Below are 20,241 nucleotides of genomic sequence, written 5' to 3'. Positions count from 1 at the left end.
TGGCGTGAAATTACTTTGTTGTTATCTGTTAACATGAAGATATGTAGGGCTACAGTAAAAGTATACTCATGACATTACAAATCGTTATGTATTGCTTTTACATATACGGCTCGCTTGTGTATGTAAGTAGACGGACTTGCTGACAGTCAAAATGCCTCCTCAAACAGTGCGATCGTCCATGTTTTCTAACATTTGACTTCAATTGCCTGGAACGCTTTGCAGTAGGAGCTAGTACAATACAGGTAGGATAAGTCCCACATCCCATTTGTTTGGATGGGCCCTGGAATGCACCATAACTACTCCAGTGCCAACTTTTGATTCAGTCTCCACCAGTGTTTCGCCTCTTATCTGTACTTCAAAAGAGGTCAGTGGTCAAAGAAACAGCACAGCGTAAATGTGCAAAACAGCAACACCATATTCCCACTGCTCATCAAGGACTCATTCAAAGGATTCATCAAGGATTCAGTCAAAACTGTTCACTTCTGTTCAGCCTCCAACTTCACTGATGGTCTGCCCCGCACACGTCTGTCACCTCTCTGGACATATACGCACACTACCCACTATCTCTCGTTATTGATCGTGTTTCTTTTTAAAACCTGTCAGCAAACACACATGCACACACACACGCACGGTAGCTAAATGAGCCTTGAATGAACAAATAAACAGCACAGTCAGTTACTGAACTAGCAGGAATAGACACACACACACGTGCGTGCGTGTGCACATACACACATGACTGTATCTGACCAGTTGCCAATACGCTTAATGAAACAAGTGATGAGTTATTGACACCTGCTGTGTATCTGAAGATGCTGAGGTGTCTGCTGCTGTCCACAATGTGCTGACACACACCCACGCCCAGTCACAAACACACTCCCTCTCGTAAAGAAGTCATGGATAGACATTTTTTCGAGCCCCTCAACCTAGCCTTAACATTCAAAATTCAACCCTGAACAAAACCAACCAAAACCAGTTGTTAACCCTCAAAAATCCCTTTTGGGTTGTGAGGACCAGCCAAATACAGGCTTGCACACACACAGACGTCGAGTCCGTGCATTCAGATCAGATGTGTGGTCAAACTATAAATATTGCTGACTATCCTGATTGCATATGCATGAACGTGTGTATACTTGCATTTGTCACCTCATTAGGACCTTAGCTGGCATAAACAGTGACCTTGTCAGGACCAGTAGTCCTCATGGAGACCAAAAAAAAGACCTTAGTTCAGGGCTAAGGGCTAAGAAATGAATGGCGATCAAGCTTAGGGTTAGCATTAACTGGTTGTAGTTAAGGTTAGTGATAAGGCTTTGTTTAGGCTGTGCAGATGAATGGAAGTCAATGCAGTGTCCTGAGAAGAATAGCAGTGCGAATCTGTGCGTGTGTGTGTACATATGCTCATTATTGAAAATCCAGTAATTAGCCTCTGCAGTGCTTTGAAACTGAGGCTCTTAATTGGACCCTACCGACGGTCATTGTACAGCATGTTAAGGCACCGGACACACACACACAGGTTTTCAAAGCTATTCTTTCTAGGACTCTGCATCCACTTCCATTCATTTGGTTGATCTAACCGAAGCATCATCTCTAACCTTAACCATCAACAGTTTATGCCTAACCCTAATTGCAACCATAACTCAAATCTTAACCCTAAACTTAGCCAGTTTCTCAGAAAGTGTGAGGTCAGTGTTTACGGCAGAAAAGTCCTAAAAAGGTGACTCATACAAGTACACACACACACACACGCACGCACACACAAACACATAATCAAGAAACTCCACCTGTGTGATCGCCCTCCTTCACTTTCTCCTCCTCCCCCTCACCGCCCTCCTCCTATCGTTTGGTGTGAAATTAAACATTTAAGCCCAGCAGCCCACGAGTCAAGGTACTTAATGATATCAACTTGCAAATCAATCTCTCTGGAGAAAAAGATAAAGGCAGAAAGACATGACAAGATAGAGAGGGAGAGAGAGATAATAACCTGCAGGGGTTTTTGGCAAAGAGCCTGACCACACAGTGAGACTCACCTTGACCCTTTAAGTGTCATCTCACACAGACTATGCACAGAGTTGGTGGGTTCGTCTGCACAGGAATACAGAAGCTAACAAAGGTATTTAAGAGTAAAGATGGAGTTTATATAATAAAATCCTCGGACACAAACGCTTTAAACACATGCAACACTGCAGTACTCACGTATCGCATGTGAACAATCCTAATCCTGCTAACTAACCACCTTCTGGCAGCCCCCCACTTAGCTTGTGCATTCATTTCCTCGCATAGCGAGATGTCGGTACAATGTCAGGGCAAAGATGCAAATCACGTCACATAAATCACGTCGAATTTGGATAATTTGCTTCACTCCTCTATTTGAATGCTTAAATATTTAAAGAACCAGAACAAAAGTCAGCTTTTCAATTGCACTTGCGCTGGTAAAAGGCTTTGTGAAAATCTGCTTTAGACTCTCACAGACCCTTTAAATCCCTGTATGCTGATGATTGTGCGTCATTTAAAAGGTGACGCAAATCTAACATATACTACTATGTCAATCGATTCACGCTTGCTTGTCATATCCTGCTTGACTAAGTATAAGAACTGGGATCCTGCGTCCTACGATAGTGACTCCTTTTATCCTGGATTTAAGAATGTTGGCATGGCAACAATCACATCTACACATGTAGTTGTTTCAGTGAGCGAGCTGCATAGAAAAATCAAAAGGACAGGGGTTTCTATTATTTTGTCCACTCCTCATTACCTCAGTGGAAACACACGAGAGTATAATCAATTACAGCTCAACAGCAGCACAAAGTCCATCCTTGGACATGATCACACAAACCGCTGTAAAACAATTTCAATAAAACCAAAACATTATAGCCTAAGTGATGGCAGGATTTATTGCAGGATTGCTGCATTAGGCTTTATTACCTTTATGTAGGTGGACCTAATAAACTGTGTGTACATGTACATAAATGGATTACCCAGCAGCAGCGATAGTGAGCGGGGTGGCCGAGGGAACACGAGTCTCCATGATCTCACATGCACTGCAACAATGACCGTTATTTGTCTTCTGAAGCCGAGACATGGAGCTGATTAGCAATTAACATAATACGGTATGACTCACTTTCTGCCCTTGTAATTAAGATCTAATTATTTCTTGGTCCATTAAGGCATTTTTGCGTCACTGCTCAGCTTATGCTCTCGTGTCAGAGTCACAGTGATGTTGTGATAAAATATCCATTTATGCCATTAAGTAAACACATGTCTCCACAGTGAGACACTGAGTTAACAGAACTAAATGTATTTTTATTTTTAAGTTTTAACACAGAACAAAGAGAGATGTCTATTAATGCAGAGTCTGGTCCATTATACAGCACCTTTAAAATAAAAATGACTGCAGGGTTTTAAAGGATTTATGTAGTGGTGCAACACCAAATTACATCTCATTACTTCTCATTGTGGCAATAAGCAGTTCTGTCATTGTTCTGTGTTTGTTAGTGCGGCGCATAAATATTACAGATGAGACACTGGGTAGCAATTTGGAGAGAAGCTAATGACTTTTCATCTGCTCATGTGTGAGTAAACTGCAAACAGAGGAGGAAGGAGGAAGGCGAACGAAGGTGGACGAAGCAGTTTAACTCAAACATCTGCTCCGAGATTCTTCAAAACCCCTGCATGAACGCACACTGCCTCAGAGAAAAGAGGGCGTCTAAACTACTATTATCATAATAATGCTGAGGCCTAATAAAGGCTTAAGTTTATAGCAGAGGATTTCAAAAGTCATACCTCTTTGCCTGTTTTGCTTTGATAACCGTGTATCTTATTTTTCTGTGTAATTTTGATTTATGATGAAGAAAATGTTACATAGCCTCAATAAATGATTTCGATTCTGATCTTCAGTCACAATTCGATTGGATCACAATTATCATTTGAATTAATCAATTTGATTAATTCCCATGATGCAGCACACCCTTAATTTTCCATATTAATGCACATGGCTACCTTTGTCATCAATCAACATAATCTTCTTCTTCTTTCGTTTTCTCTCTTTAGGGCTCGTCACAGTGGATTCATGTGCCTCCATCTCATCCAATCCCTTGTGTCCTCCTCTGTTACATGAACAGACTTTAAAATGAACAAATTTCATCAATAAATTAAATTAAAGGTGTTCTAAAACTAATGCTGCTGCAGTAACTTAACCGACATCGACCATGTTAGAAATTGGTATTTTAACTTCAACACACTTTGATTTTTCCACACTAGTGTAACGTGTGTTGACATAAGGACTTCCATGTTCAACGGGCCAATTAACATGTTTTAGTGACCACACAGTGACCTTGGCCTTGGTCGCCCAAATCTACGGAGCTAATCCGTCACGTTTAGTGACGGATAAGTGAACATCTGTTCCAATTTTGAAAGGATTCTGTCGAGGCCTTCTTACAACACATTAACAATGCAAAAGGTCACAGTGACATTCGACCAGTAAAGTTTAATCAGTTTAAATGAGAGTCAAAGTGAACATGTGTACTAAACTTTGTACAAAGGATTCCCTGAAATATTGTTTTCACTGTGTTTTGTGACTGCAGTGACCTTGACCATTGTCTAAGGTCTCATTCAAAATTTGGACCAAAATTTAAATGTCGAATCGAATCGAATTTGTTACTCTTCGTCCTCTGCATCAAATGTGTTGTCATTCAGTATCTAATCAGCTTCAGTGAACCAATAAGCATGCATGGACCAAGAACTAACGGTGCTTGTGATTGGCTGTCTCAGTGTGTGTGGGAAGTTATGAAATGGAGCTCATTAAAGGTCACAGAGTGGTCCTGTTGCACATATATGTTAGTTATGGAGGTCTACATACATTTTGTTTACAATTTGTATTTTTATTTAAATACTGATTTAATAAAAGTAGTATCTATAAATGTATCATTAAGTCCAGATAGCAACAGCATATAGTACATGTTTTAATCAATACCAAATGTCCCTCTGAAGGCGTTCTTGACATATTGTGTGCATAAGAATGGGAAGGACTAGTGATCAAAAACAAGACGCGTCCATTCACTGGCTGTTCCCAGGGTTGAACGTATTAGAGGACAAAACACAGAGACGTCTCTCTTTACACCAACAGCACATTCAAGTACCTGACACGTTTACACGGAAAGGCAAAAAAGTCACCGGAGACTAAGAAAATTTCAAGGTCTTGCTGTCCAAGGTCAAGTTTGGACACCATCCCAAGACAACAAAGGCCATTGACACCCGTGCACCTGAGCGTAACACCTCCTGCAGTCTGAGCCAAACAAAGTATGTATTCACAACTGGTTAGCTATTTAGTATTCTGATTACCAGCCCACTGCTTTTGTCCCCGTCTCATTACCAAACCAAGGTGACACCAAGTATAACACATGCGCCATCTGGCCCGCCAACATCTTGTCCATTTACTTTCTCATGCACAACCACACACTGCGAGGTTAAACGTACTCACAAACTGAAAAATCCGACATTTCCACATGAGTAATATCTGCACATTACTGTGAATTATTATTATTTTTTAACACTGCTGTTTCACATCCAGGTCTGGGCCTTTCAGTGCGGATTCCTCCCCACAAGTCCAAAAACATGCAAGTTATGTGGACTCTAAATTGCCCATATGAGGGAATAGTTGTTTGTCTCTATATGTTGGCCCTGTGATGGTCTGGCGACCTGGGATTGGCACCAGCAGCCCTGCGAACCTCTGGTGTTAGGATAAATCGACTGAGAATGGATGCATGGAACAACACTGCAGGTTAAAAACAAAGTCAAAACTGTGACATTTATCCGCCCGCCTCACCGTAAAAAAACACTAACATGGCTGTGCCAACAAGGCCCGTAAAGCACAGGGCAGCGACAGTCGCCCATATGTACAGTACCTATGGGGATATTAGACCTGGGCAAGTGGCCAGAGTTTTAACATACACCCTGCTTTATTCCTACATACCTAATTTAACATCACAGCATAATTAAAGGGACTTGGCAGCTTCCAACAGCAGCTTTCATAGTCCCCTGTACGAGAATAGAGCTTGTTGAGTGGGCAGGTGTGGGATCCACACAGAGAATCCAACACTGCGTTCCTACACAACTGAACTGAAGTATTTCTACACTCATTCAGCACAGTGGTGATTAATAATCGAGCAACAGAACTTCTAAAATTTCCCCAATGATTAATATCAAAGTGCCACTAATGATTATCACTCATAACTTGTGTGTGTGTTCCCTGGATTTAAAGGCTGTTGCATTGATAATCATATTTATCATATTAAATACATTTGCAAAAATACACAAAAAAAATACATTGAATTGAGGCAATTATATTTAAAAAGTCTCTTCATAACAGTTCTTTCATTTCAATCCTAATTATTTGTTATAGCATCATTTTACCATATTTATAGGCAGTTTCTAACACATGCAAATGTCCTTTATTTAACATTAAAAAGCCAAAGAAATAACAAGATAATTATTTTTTTTAAATGATAATGTAATACAGATCATAAACAGTAGCTATTTCATTTTAAAGTCTATTTACACGTTATTGTTACTCTCCTTTGAGAAGCATAAACATCTCAAAAGAAAACTAACTACAAGCTTCATATCCTGATACAGCTTGTAAATTATTATTTAATTTATTATTATTTGTATTGTTAGTTGTTTAATTTTCTATGCACTCTGCTCAAAATTCCTCAGCTCCGCTCCGATCATATACTATACTATAACCATGGCTCTAGTTTAATTAAACTGTAAAAGAGAGTAAACAGAGCGTTATGTGAAATGCACCCAGTGGTTTTGGCTCTCCTGAACGCACCACTGCACTCCACTTCATCGGTTTGGTCTCGTCATTGTGAGAACATCACTTGTTGTTTCCGCACAGTGTGTTTATTGTGTCAAAGGTTTTTCTGATGAAAAAAACCTTATACTTCTGAATCATTAGCATGCACCATGAGCAACGGCTAAAGAGAATGTTGGACTAAATATTCTACTGCCTCCTATCACGGTTCCATCAAAAGACGGTCAATCTGCTTAACTGTCCACTTTGTAATCATCTTCTTTCATCAAATAAACGTACTACCATTACACAGCAATTTCCACTGTTTCCAATCATTTTTCGTCAATGTTGTCAGCACAGTTTTGTATTTTTATGTACTTTAAGATATTGAGAATATCACGTAAGAGGTTCTTGGGTTTATATGCAGGATTATAAAGGAGATATTTACTCTAGAAATTAGCCCTGTTGTGTTGTACAAATACAATGGCACATTCTTGGTGTTTCATCATCATTAATTCTGACCCAGTAACATCTAAAATGATGCTTACCCCTCTGCAGAGGTTTTCCCTACAGTATATATATACCCAAGACACCAAGATTATTCATGTACACTTCAGAGATTAAAAAATGAAGAAAAACTGTGCCGTAACGGCCACCAATGATGACAGAGGTCATAGTTCAGCTATGAAACGTAGAAACGTTTGCTTTAATGGAGGTCATTTTTGAGATCAATTACATTTTATTTATTCATATTTATTAATAGCAATGGGTGCTGCACAACAGGAGAGCATAGAGAATAAAGTGTACTTTTGGGCATATGCATAAATAAAAGTGAGTGTAAACCAGGTTTACTTGAACTAAAAGACAGGAATTAACATGCTGAACTAAACATGTAATTTAACTTTTGTTAACCAAAGCCACCAAATCTTCATCGCCCGTGTTTCCCCCCCCGATCCTCACATTATTTTGAAGATATGACCATCTGCCAGCTGCGTTGGGAGCTGCTCTTGTAATCAGAATTAAACAGATCAAGAGCAGATGTTGTTGGTTTCACAAAGTATGATAACAAACAACCTTAAATTGGAGTGGAGTGGGACCTAACGATGTCACATCAGAGAGACTTGGCTTTTGAAATTAGTCATGGGATGGAGAAATGTGGGAGTTACATTTGAAAGAAACGGCAAATAATTCATAGAATTTATTAATTTAATAGCTTTGGGGTCACTGCGATGGTTAAATGGCTTATTATGAGGAGAGTGGGGGCTCCACTCCCCCCTACTGTCTGTTTGTGAAAAACAAGCCTTGCAAGATCAGGGCCGCCAACCTGGAGTCCTCAAAATCAGAAGAGAAGAAGAGTAAAAGGCACAATATGTTGTGTCCCTTTTAGCAACAATTAGGCCCTGTCCCAATACCTCTCTTAACCCTAAATGTTTGCCCTAACCCTAAATGTTGCACATGCTCGTGTAGGGGGGAGCAAGGGGCATTGCAATTTTGCCCTTATCATCAACCCTCAAAATGTAGTGAGCTCTGATGCGGGCTTAAAAAGAAGTGGTAGATTAAATTACCCATGATGCTTTGCAAATTCAGCGAGCCGGCTGATTTTTTCAACAAAGATGGCGGACACATCTGCAGAAGAACTATTATGTTATACTATATTTTGCAAATAAGCACGTTACAATGTCGAAATATGTTGGTTTGCTATACATCCAATGGACCATTCAGCTTTGAACACTAAGTTTATGAAAGCAGCTAGCTAACTAGCTAGCGGCTATTTGCAGAGTACTTCGAGAGCATATGCCCATCATGTAGAGCTACATGACGGGCAAACTCTCTCAAAGCACTCCGCAAATAGCCGCTAGCTAACTAGTTCTGCTACATGTGGGTAGTTTTGTCAGTGTTTTGGACGTGTGTACCGGCGTTCACTTGAACACGAATACCCTGGACTTGTCAGATTTCAATCACATTTGTGATATAGTGTTTACGAGGACGGAGAAAAACCGGCGTTGACGGAGAAAAACAAACACAGCCAACGCAACAGGCAACACAACAGCTGGATCCACTGGCATTTTTCCTGAATGAAAATAGTAGCACGCTCCACTGGTAGAACACGTGACATAGGTTAGCACTTTCGTTACGTCCACTACGCTAATTCTATACAGTGGTGTCCCAATTCCATAGGGAAGCCACTTCCCTCAACGGGGGGAATTTATGGTTGAGGGCACTCCTTTTAAGGGGGAAATTTTAAGGGGGAGAAATGGGACGGGGCCTAAATCTCCCTCCGTCTCCTCTTCTGACATTTTTAATTCAACTTTCTTTTGTACGGCTACAGTACTTTTCTGATGAATACTGCAACAGAAAAATCCACCAATATTATGAACAGAACAAGAGTGCGGTACAAGAAGAACGAGGTAAGAACTCATTCGGTAAACCTCATTCCCAAACCCCCTGACATTGTTTTCCGACGGTTAGTTTACAGACGCTGCTCCATCACTGATGCAAAACAGCTCCGAACACAGCTGTACTGTATGGCCATTTTGGAAAAGGCTTCCTATTAATAATGACTCAGAATGAAATGGAAACAATGGGAGAAAGCTGTTGCTTTCCACCGTGCCGTCTATGTGCGGAGTTCACAATATGCTGCGTGTGAAATATGCATGAGGCTAAATGTGTCCCCGCCACAGCTGCAACGCCACATTGCTACAGAATAGAGGGTAGAGGGTAAGAAAAAGAAAAAAAAAAGATTAATTATTTTTCCTTCCTTTTTTATTTTGTGCCGAGATGAATCTTAGAAATGGGGCAACGCTATGACATTTGTATCCCTGACGACTTTTGTGCAGTTGCAGTTGCTGACATTTGTGAAAATAATGTGTGTTGGCTTTGAGCCGACAGATCCGAATGTCCTTCATTTAATATTCAGAAAAGGACACAAAAAAAGGGGAAGGAAATAAGCCGCTTATTTATCTATTGTAATGCAAGTGTCATGAATATGTAAAAGCGACTATCAATGCTTTCACCTTGAGTGTGTGTGTGTGTAACTATTTGGAAAATGAAAAGGTTGGAAAACAAGGTCAGACTCTCCTCTTGACTTTGACCAGGTTACAATCAGCTCATCGGAAATTCACACACACATACAACTGCTGTTCATCATGAAAGAACATTTTTGTAGAGTTAACATGTGACGAGATGTAAATGTAAATGTGTTATTATTGTAAAATTATTGTAAATGTTGCACGCGTTAATCTATCTAGCGAAATAATCTATCTATCTATCTATCAATCTATCTAGCGAAATAATCTATCTATCTATCTATCTATCTATCTATCTATCTATCTATCTATCATGTGGTTGGAATGATGCTGCCTTCAAGACAACTCTGAAATTGGACTCTTCCTGTCCCAACTGAAGACAGGAGACTACTTATTAAGTAGTAGTACAATTAATGCTAATTTAAGCACCAGAGACCCGCCCTCCTCTTCCTCTGATTGGCTCTGACCCAATAATGAGTCTTTTATTTTAACAATTAATCTTCTGGTGCATTAAAATGGTTCAAAACTATTAAGTTGTAATGATTTCTCTGATACATGGGAAAACAAATGTGACAAATTGTATTGAATAAAGGTATCATTTAATGATCAATTATAGGATAATTATGTACTTTAAGGGATGGGTGGCAAACCCAAGTCTGTGTTCCGTGTTCACAAATCATATGAACAGTTTCATGCACAATAGGCAGGAAGTGTTCATTCAGAAAGTAAAAAAAAAAGTCCTATTTTTGGCAGCCACAGCAGTGAATGAAGTGTTTGAACTATAGACAGATGACACGGAACAGCATTGTTCTCAAAAAACTTGGGTTAATACAGAGTCACGGATGAGTCCAATTGTTTTGATATGAAAATGGTTTCATTCGTTTGTTGCGTCTGTCATGAGTCACATAGCTGAGAAAAAAAAAAAAAAGCATGAGCTTGATCACCAGGAGAAAACTCTCCCTCACAAACCTGTGACTCATTCACCCTCTGATCCAAATATACAGTATTTTTCTGCTTTAAAAGAAAAGAGCGCTGGTCAAAGTGCAAACTCGAGCCTTGAATATCTCGTCTTTAACACCTCGTCCGTGGTTCACGATTTCTCCTTTTTGGTTAGAAATAAAACCTCTGAGTGATTTAGTAGTTTGAACTGATGACATCTTTTAAAAGTCTTGTTACAGAATTATGACTGTGGCTAAAAGTCACTATAAAGATCCAAAAGGGATTTTTAACTTCTCTTCATGTGTGATTAATGCTGATGCTACACAAGGTTTGTGGCTATTAGTATTATTAACTTAATTAAAGGCCCAAAGGACAATGTAAAAAAGTATAATAATTGTTTAAACCCCTAATAATTGATTAGGGGTTTAAATTTAACTCAAGTTCCTGTTCAAAATGATGCATTAATAGGATTGAAACATGATGGAGCCTCACAGTGTGACACAGAAGGCAAAGTTCCAATGCAAGGTCGTGAATTAAAAGATACAAATTTACTTCCAGCAAATGAATTACAATTTCATATAGAACTCTGCTGTGGGTTAAATCAACAACAAATGACAATTCCACGAACATAAAAGGACTTTGCTGTAAACACAGAAACAGTTTTGTCATTCCTTGATGGTGTAACTTGGAATAAATTGCAGCCTCGCAGCGATTTTTGATTTAAAAATGATTAATTGTTCAGCCCTAATATGAAGAAACACCGTATTTGACCCCAATTTGATGTTTTCTCGCTGTGTCTCCATTGTTAGGTTCAGTATCAACTCAAACGACGGACTGAAAATGGCAAGTCTGCCTTGAGCTCTGTGAGCAAGGCTCTGACGGGACATCAACCTGACACACTCCTGCCCGACACAGTCCACACACACACAAAGGGAGAGGGAGACGCACAACACACACACAAATCTAAGAAGAAACAGCAGCGCAGAGAAGTTAAAGCTGTGAGTGGAGGTGACAGAGCTTCTCGAGGGAGAACCCAACACAAGAAGGGTCGTGCCTGTTCCTGCCTTCCATTTCCTCCACTCTTTGTTGTGTGGACGTGTCTGTGCGAGTGTGTGTCTGTGTGTGTGTCTGTGTGCTGCCTCCCGCAGGATCCGCCTTCACCGACTACAAAACTGGGACAAATCCCAAGGAAAAGGAAAGAAAAAGACATGAATGAGAGGGGGGAAAGTGGTGAATAGGTCAGGATGGACATTTAAACCGAGACAGACAAGGGAAAGGCTAAACTGTGCAGATGGGGATGTAAAGGAAGAGACGCAGGGAGAAGAAAAAGATGAGGGAGACATGGGAAGATATCGAGGAGGAGAGAAACTGAAAGATTCTGTTAAACTGCAGCCTCCATTTTGAGGAAATACACTTGCACAGTGGAGCTTTTTCTCTGAACCCCGTCTGGAGACGAGGAAACGGCACAGAGCCATTTCAGAAATGTTTCCACTACTGTTTGAGACATTAAACAGCGTGCACGTGTGCTAGGGAAAAGGCCTACAGGTGAACTTCATCCAACATAAAAGCTGCTGTCTTTTATGTCAGACTAAGTCCAAGGAGAACTAACGTTTCCATGAAAAGGTTTGGGGTTAAAAACCGATAAAACAGAGAGAGCAGCTGGAGCGTTGTTATTTTTTACAGTATGGAGGTCGTCACTGTCTGTTTAATCTGAGCTGGAGCACGTCCACATTATACTCCGTCTAATGAGAGGAGGGATGGTTCTAACCTAAGGGGCCATTTAAATGTAGCGTTTGTGAATTAATTCATGCATTCAACTAAAAAAACAAAAATAAAAACACAAGGCAATTAATTGTAAACATAGCCTACTTTATTTCCCTCAGAGCAGCTTGTCTGTGTCCGTCCTCTTTTTCACTGACTGATTCAGGGAGCTTGGTCTGGATGATGAGAGGTTCACAGTTTACTTCGAAATGAACCAAGCCCAGTTTGGCCTACTTATACTTATATATAAAAAACACATGCTTGAAATTGTTTGCTGCATTCCAAAAAATACCAAAAAATAAACAGGCGTGTTTGCACGTCACATTTGTGCACATTACAGTAGAGTGACAAGGGGTCATCATTTCATAATATTATGGTAATACCATCAAATTTCAAATTCAATTTCCAGCTTTGTAGTTAGAATGGTATTAGACTATAATATTATTAGAGGTAATGAGAATTAATATGTGCCATCATTAGTGCAAATGTGTGGGAATAAAATGTGATAATTACCATAATACAGAGTTCAAATTCATCCTCCAACTCAAAAGTGTGTTGTTTTTCTAGCTCTGGTCACATGACATGATGACAGATTGTAAGAAATCAGTGATTTAAACTTCACAAGTGTTTATTGGGTGATTCTTTTTGCAGAATATTATACTGGTGGATGCAGGAGATGAGATTAAGTCTCCAGTTAAATGAGTCAGACTCACAAACTGCAGGCTGAATTTAAAACCTGGTTGTTATTGGAAGCAATCAACGCTTCTATTCATAGACGTGTGTCACAGAAATTTTATGAGTTTCTAATCTGGTCACAAACTGCTAAAAAAAAGACAATAAACTGCTAAAGTTGAGTTTATTTATCTGATGTTATTATTCAAAGTATAATCATTTGTGTCACATGAACTCTCCTTCACCTTCTCACACATTTTCTTCTGCTTCAGCTTGGATTTCCCCGTTACCCATAATGCCTTGTGACAGCCTGCAGAGCAGGGACAAGAACATGACTGCAGTTCCCTGTGGGTTTTGGTGCAGGCTGTGATGACAAACGTAGGAAAGTATATAGCAAAGAAGGAGAGACAATGGATCCAAACGATCAGCAGCAGCATGTTTCTACACCACTGTTCCACAACTTTTTACTTTTTACTTTGGATAAAGAGCAAAAACCTTTCAAATGTTGGTGTATTCTCTGTTAGAGCATCTGCCACAATCACCGTGTTTTCATTAATACTGATGTTGTTAGCACCACTTGACATAAAACAAATCATTTCAGTGCAGGGTGACACAATTTTTTGATTTAAATCAGCATTGTGTGAACTAATCCGATAACGCTTTGACTCCAACAGACATTTTGTATGTTTTAAAGTGACAAACTACAATCTTAAAGCAATGCGAGTTCTGGAAAACAAGACGTCATCAACAGCAAACAGATCTGATCTTGAAAAGATATCAGTGCCTCCAGATGAGTTCCACTCATTTTTCTTTAATGCTTCATGACAGAAAAGACAATCTGATTTGTATGATGCCACTCCAACTGGCACACACACAAAAGCAGTTATTGCACGGAGCTAAAGATTTAGTCTAACACTGTCACAAGAACAAGTGGGAAGATATTAAAGGGTATCTTTTTCTTGATTTTAATTTTTTTCCAATTACAAATTTCAATGATATTTTGGGCACTTAGACATTTCTCAATTTGCCTCAAGTGTGCTATGGATTGTGGTTTGATTCCTGGTGCAGTGCAGCTCTCACAGCTGTCGCACTTGAATAATTTTTGCAATATCTTTAAAATATACATTTTCCCTTCTAATAAATCCAAATGAAGCAAAACTCATGCTTATTTAACATATTATTTTAACCTGTTGTTCATTTATGTGTGTGCTTGTTGTTTTAATTAAGACAAATTTGTTCTAAATCACTGAACAAGCAGAAGCTGTAGTGTTATAATTTAAATATTGATAATATCACAGGACACAGCAATGTCCTTCTCCTGTTATTTTGCCTCTCAGCCATTTTTCTGGCACTATTTTTGAATGTGTTTTTTATTTTTTTGTGTAAGCTGTCATCCGTGATGAGTGAACTTCTACCGCATTTACTTCAATTTTCAAAATGAATAGTGAATGTGCGCTGCAGGGTGAGCGATGACCAACTGCAGAGCCACTGCCTCTGATCTCATTACCTCGACCACTATCCCTGCATGTGACAACTTAATGACCGCACTCCATCCACGACACACATCAGAACACTGCTTTTAACCACAGAAGACTGAGGTGAAACCAGCGTGACACAAGATGGAGCAATAAGGATCAGTCCCACAGCAATCGCCCCCTGCTTCTCTGTCCTGCTTTGACTAGTTTTTGTCCTTCTTTCTCTCTAATGTCGCCCCACGTCTGTCCTCATTACACTGTCCTTCATCGCTGTCCCGTCTCCTCTCGCCCCTTTTTAACTTTGATTCTGTGTCTAGGCACAATAATAAAAGCTCTGCTCATGTGTTGGCTGGAGTTGGTCAGCAACGTGAAGGCATTTATTTTAATTCTGATCACAATCGATTGAATAGCTATGTCCCAGTGTGAATGTGGGGTTCAACAAATACAGTGACACCTGTACTAGGTCCACTTCCTGTATGTAGAAATAGCAAAAGACCACTTAATTTCAAGTTCCCCAAACCTCAAAATTGTGATGTTCTCTTGTTTGTCCATAAACTATAACTATTCAGTGTTAAAGGACTCATATTATACCATATTTGTCCAAGTTAACCCAGTTCCCTGGTGTCCTAATGAACATGTCTGTGACATGCTTTGGTCAAAATACCTTAAGGATGAAGCACCACAGCAGTTCAATCACCCTGCCAAAACAGCACTGTTCAGAACGCTCTGTTTAGTAGTATCTCTTTAGGTCCACCTTAAAGGTCTCCCTTAAAAAAAGTAAAATGAAACTTAAGGGACAGGAAATGACATCACCCACAGAGGCTACTGGGAGCTAACAAGAGTTAGCATTAGGAAAAGTGATAATTTGTAGGCTCTAGCAGGCACATTGTCATGATAACATCCTCTGAGACTGGAAGTTTGTGTAGAACTCTGTGCTGCACTGTGGAGCCAAGAACAGAACTTTTCGCGGACTTCTGGCTTTCGGATAGCGTTTCCCTCGCCAGCACTCTGCCGTGTTTTACGGACAAAGCGGAGCTCCGCGAGACAACAATTCCAGGAATTTAGCGCATTGTGACAATGAGTGCGGAAGTCAACATCTCAAAATACTGCTGATTTTAGCTTATACTCCATTCTCACTGGTCAAACCTGATCGATTCAGGGTACCAAAACCTGGAAATGATCTATGATTTATGGAAATCATAGATATATAGGTTCACCTCTAAGTTACCTCTGCTTTAAACAAAGCTTGTAAATTTAGCTTTTGGATGTTAAAAGTTACCTCATGTGTGAGCTACTTAAAAAAAGACTTACAAAAGATATATTTCCTCCAATCCATTGCAGTTACCAAATGAGGTCTCTCTCACGCGCACGCGCACGCACACGCACACGCACACGCACACGCACACGCACACGCACACGCACACACACACACACACACACACACACACACAACCATGAAATTAACCTGTCACTCAACTCACTCTGTCCACTCGCTCCACGCACCGCCAACCGCACACTGTGCTGCCGTGTCACTCACAGTGACTGACGTCCTGAAAGTATCGCAGATTTAAAGGAAACCTCCAGAGCGAACGAGTGGGAATCTTTGATTTGCTTCTATTTCTAACTTGCTTTCGTTTGGGTTTCTATATTGTTTTAGTTTTTATTTCATTCATCAGGGGTCATCACGCCTTTTTTTTTTTAAATCTTGATCGAATTTAAGAGATGTTGATCTAAAATATCAGATTCAGATCAGATCTGGACTCTTTTCTGATTTTACTTACTTAAACGATACTATTATCATGATTGTTATTATTATAATAATTAGAACTATTACTAGGAAAAGAACATACTGTATATTTTTGTATCTAACCTATGACTATATGAAGTTTACATTAAGTAAATTAAATAACTAATTTAACATTACTTGGAAAGTGACTCGGTCACATTAGGGTAATTGTGATTAACATAATTATTCTACAACGTGCCCTTTTTAGAGCTGCAACAATCGATCGATTAGTGATAATTCTATCAAACCTCCGTCTGAATCTTGTCACTTTTCCCAATAAAATATATTCTGCCAATATTCACACACCGACCCCTCAGGCCTGATGCTACAAACACAATATACACAGACAGAAAATATTCCACACGGCCTACACACATTATTATTCATTTACTTTATGTAAACTTTAATTACCCGTGGCTTGCTGCATAATGCTTAATCAAGTGTTTGCTGTGGGAGGCCTGTATGTAAAGCCAGAGAGAGAGGGTTTTCCTGAAGAGTCAATTAATTTCCACCCAACGCGCAGCCGATGGGATGTAAACTGAAAAGAAAAGTAGCAGTAGAAAAGCAGGCTTGAGTGGAACAAGGCCACACATTTACCACATTTTCCTTTATGCATCATACGGTCTGTTTTTCTTCTAAACCCGATCTCCATTTCCCATGGAATAGAAAACAATATTGGGTCTTGGCCTTAGATCCACTAATCTCCCTGCACTTGTGTGTAAAGCTTTTATAATCTCCCTTTGTAAATGCATTTCTTTTGTGTGTATAATGTAAAAAAAAAAGAGATGTGAACATACGTGTGTGTGTGTATAGGAGGAGGAATGTGTGCACTATGTGATAATATACACTGCAGCCAAGGTAGTGACATTAACCCAGTACTTAAGGACACTATATAGCTCTCTCTCTCTCTTACTCAAACACACACACACACAGCTGAGAGACAGGGAGGAAAGGGAGGAGGAGGAGGAGGAGGAAGAAGAAGACATTATCTTGATGAAACAGTGTTTGATACAGAACCCGAGCCAAGCTGAACACAGCTCTGCTTTCTTTAAATGGAGATTACACAGTGAGGGTTCACCCTGAGCATACGGCTACACTCGTGTGTGTGTATTTGTGTGTGTTTGTGTGTGTTTGATCTAATAAATGTGCTGTTATCTCCTTGCACATCAACCACCATAACTGCACGCCTTCCGACCCCACACCTGGCATCCAATCAAATCTCCCAACCTGACGGTGCCAATGAGAGGACGGAGCAGCGGACCACAGGAGCGCGGTGCGACGCCGCTGCCTCTCCCTTCACAAGGTCTACAAATCACATGGCTGACTCAGGGCTTCAGTGCGTTACTTTTGCTAACTGCAGGATTCCAAATTGGACCTTACTGAGACTGACAAATATGAAAAGGTCATTCCTCCTCTGCTCACATCCACGATATTAAGTCAGTGATTGACTCAGTGTGACAGTCTGCAAAGTAGGAAAACACTTTGCTTCTTAAAATGAAATTTGCTCCCAAGTAGCATTTTTAACTTCTCTGTCTTTTAAATTTAACTTTTTCAAAAACCTGCAGAGTCAGGACCTGAATAATTTGTAGACCTTGATCTCCTGATCGTCTCTTTCTCAGGCTATTTCCTTTCTTTTACTGTTATATTATATAGGTTCAGATCATACATACCTCCTTGTCTACATATTTTCTTTCCCGGTTTCCTGGCACATTCCTTGGATATTCTTTTGACTGTAAAATGAATAGAAGACTAAAGAATAACATGGAGCCCCTGGACACACAACACACACTCAAACACACACACACATTCCCACACTCACACCCAAAAGCTGATTAAATGAAAAAAAAAACTTGAAGAGGTGGCAAAGGGGGAAATAAAGACAGAATGAAACAATGGATTGCAGCAGCTCAATCAGCACAGCATTCAGACGATCAGTCAACCAGCCAGTCGTTCAGCCAGTCAGCCAAATCAATCAGCAATGATCATGACAACGACTGTCTTGTTTAATGAACTGCAGCCATTGTGGCGAAGCACAATAGGCTGTGATGAGCAAGGAGAGGTGATGAGGGAGTGAGGAGTCTACAGAGGGCAACTAATGCGATGGAGAGAAGAAGGAGAAAGAATCAAAGGAGCAACAAGGAAGATGAATGGATAGATGGATGATTACTATGTTTGCATTTTTCTTTAACTTGCATGAATAGGTTCATGTAGGGTATCATAAAGGGTATTTTCTTTACCCTTCATGGATAGGTTAATAAACAATTCAGCTAATCGTTATCAATAAAAAAAAAAGAAGGAATTTTCTCCACTGAGCCGCTTGTGTCATGCATTTGTTAAGTTAGGCTGCAGAGAAACTCCCTCTTATGACACAGATGAATAACCTGAGGACAAAATGGTGCATTTGTTTCTCACAAGTGAACAGGGTTTACATCCGGAGGAGAGAGTTTGACACAGATTTCTTTCTCTTTGTTTTCTGTGCTGTTCAATGCATTTGATAACTAGTGATCCACACGCTGTAGCGTCATCACTGTAGCTGCACTGGCTTCTGGCTCTATAACCCGATAAAAGTGCAGCTCAGAGGCCACATCATATGTCCCAGGCTAATGTGCGCCCTCTGCAGGTATAAATCATAACTACATGGTATACGAGGTCCAGAGAAATGACAAAAAAATGAGAGGAGATATATGTTGTCTGTTCATTCTTAGTCACGACTAACGTGTTATCGTTAACATCCCTATAATGGACGTATAGTATGTATGGATGGATGTATGGACGAATGGATGCCCCCACACTTTCTGACCACTCTGTCAATCGTAATTCCACACACACACACACACTCATGTACATAAAGCAGTGTCATGCACATTAAACATGCACAAGGTCATGCTTTCCCTCAACAGATAAGACGGACAAATGGACAGACAAGCAGACACAGACAGACAGAAATCCACCCCCACATTAATAAAACACCCCCCCACAACTAACCCAGTAGTTTGTGGGTTTGATTCCCCATTACCTTCGTGCCCCACTGGAACCAATGACCCCCCCCCCTGCCCTGGGCCCCTTCAGGCTAACTCACCATCCTCAGTGGGAACGTAGATGTTAAGATAGAGGCAGTCCTCGCTCTGGTCTTGGACGTACGAGGACACGACGTCAATGCTGTTGGTGAACCAGATGGGTAGCATCACATCCGGCAGGCGTCCCTCCACGATGCTCTGAGGACACACCGGGGCGAAGTGTGTGGCGTTGCGGATTTCAGGCCATGGCACCGGCGACTCTGGTGGCTGGAAGCGGTGCTCGCCAGTGGGTGGAGCCGCATACGGGACGCCGAGAAACTGCACCACAGGACCCAGGATCTCATTGTTGAGCTCCTTTTTGATGCCGCGCAGCTTGCCGTAGACAGTGGTGACCACGGGGTCATTCTCATCGAGTTTCTGACCTGACACCTGCAGCAGCAGTCCCAGCCATATTACAGAGCACGCCCACCGACTGGCCCATACAGGCGCCTCGAATCCTACACATCCCATCATCCCGCACTTTGCAGTCTGAAATCGTCGGCACCCGGTCCTCGAATGGTGCCTCCACAAGGACATAGCTGCGACTCTCTGGCTCACCACGTCCTCTTTTGTACTTTCCCAGTAAAAAAAAAAAGATCCTTGCTTTTTATTTTTTTTTCTTACTTACGCCATTTGATAAGAAAAAAAAACACCAATACAAAGTGACACACTAAAGTCACATTCACACAAAGGCATAAGTCAGCAGGGTGGACGAGGGTGGTGATCGCTAATTATCCTT

General features: G+C 40.5%; 1 protein-coding gene across 2 annotated transcripts in view; it reads right to left on the bottom strand.

The window, feature by feature from the left end:
- Positions 1-20,039, bottom strand: part of nlgn1 (neuroligin 1) — a gene marked incomplete at both ends in the record, with an annotated part of 275,858 nt that extends 255,819 nt beyond the window's left edge. The window contains one exon of one of the 2 annotated variants that reach the window (XM_083887943.1): positions 19,526-20,039. In XM_083887943.1, the coding sequence (XP_083744069.1) occupies positions 19,526-20,039 (514 nt within the window). The remainder of the gene's footprint in view (positions 1-19,525) is intronic. The other variant, XM_083887944.1, reaches the window with a different exon arrangement.
- Positions 20,040-20,241: the final 202 nt, after the last annotated feature.

This window comes from Microchirus variegatus (genome assembly GCF_963457635.1).
Source record: "Microchirus variegatus genome assembly, chromosome: 4".
Taxonomy (NCBI): Eukaryota; Metazoa; Chordata; class Actinopteri; order Pleuronectiformes; family Soleidae; genus Microchirus; species Microchirus variegatus.
This window is presented reverse-complemented; position numbering and strand designations above follow the sequence as displayed.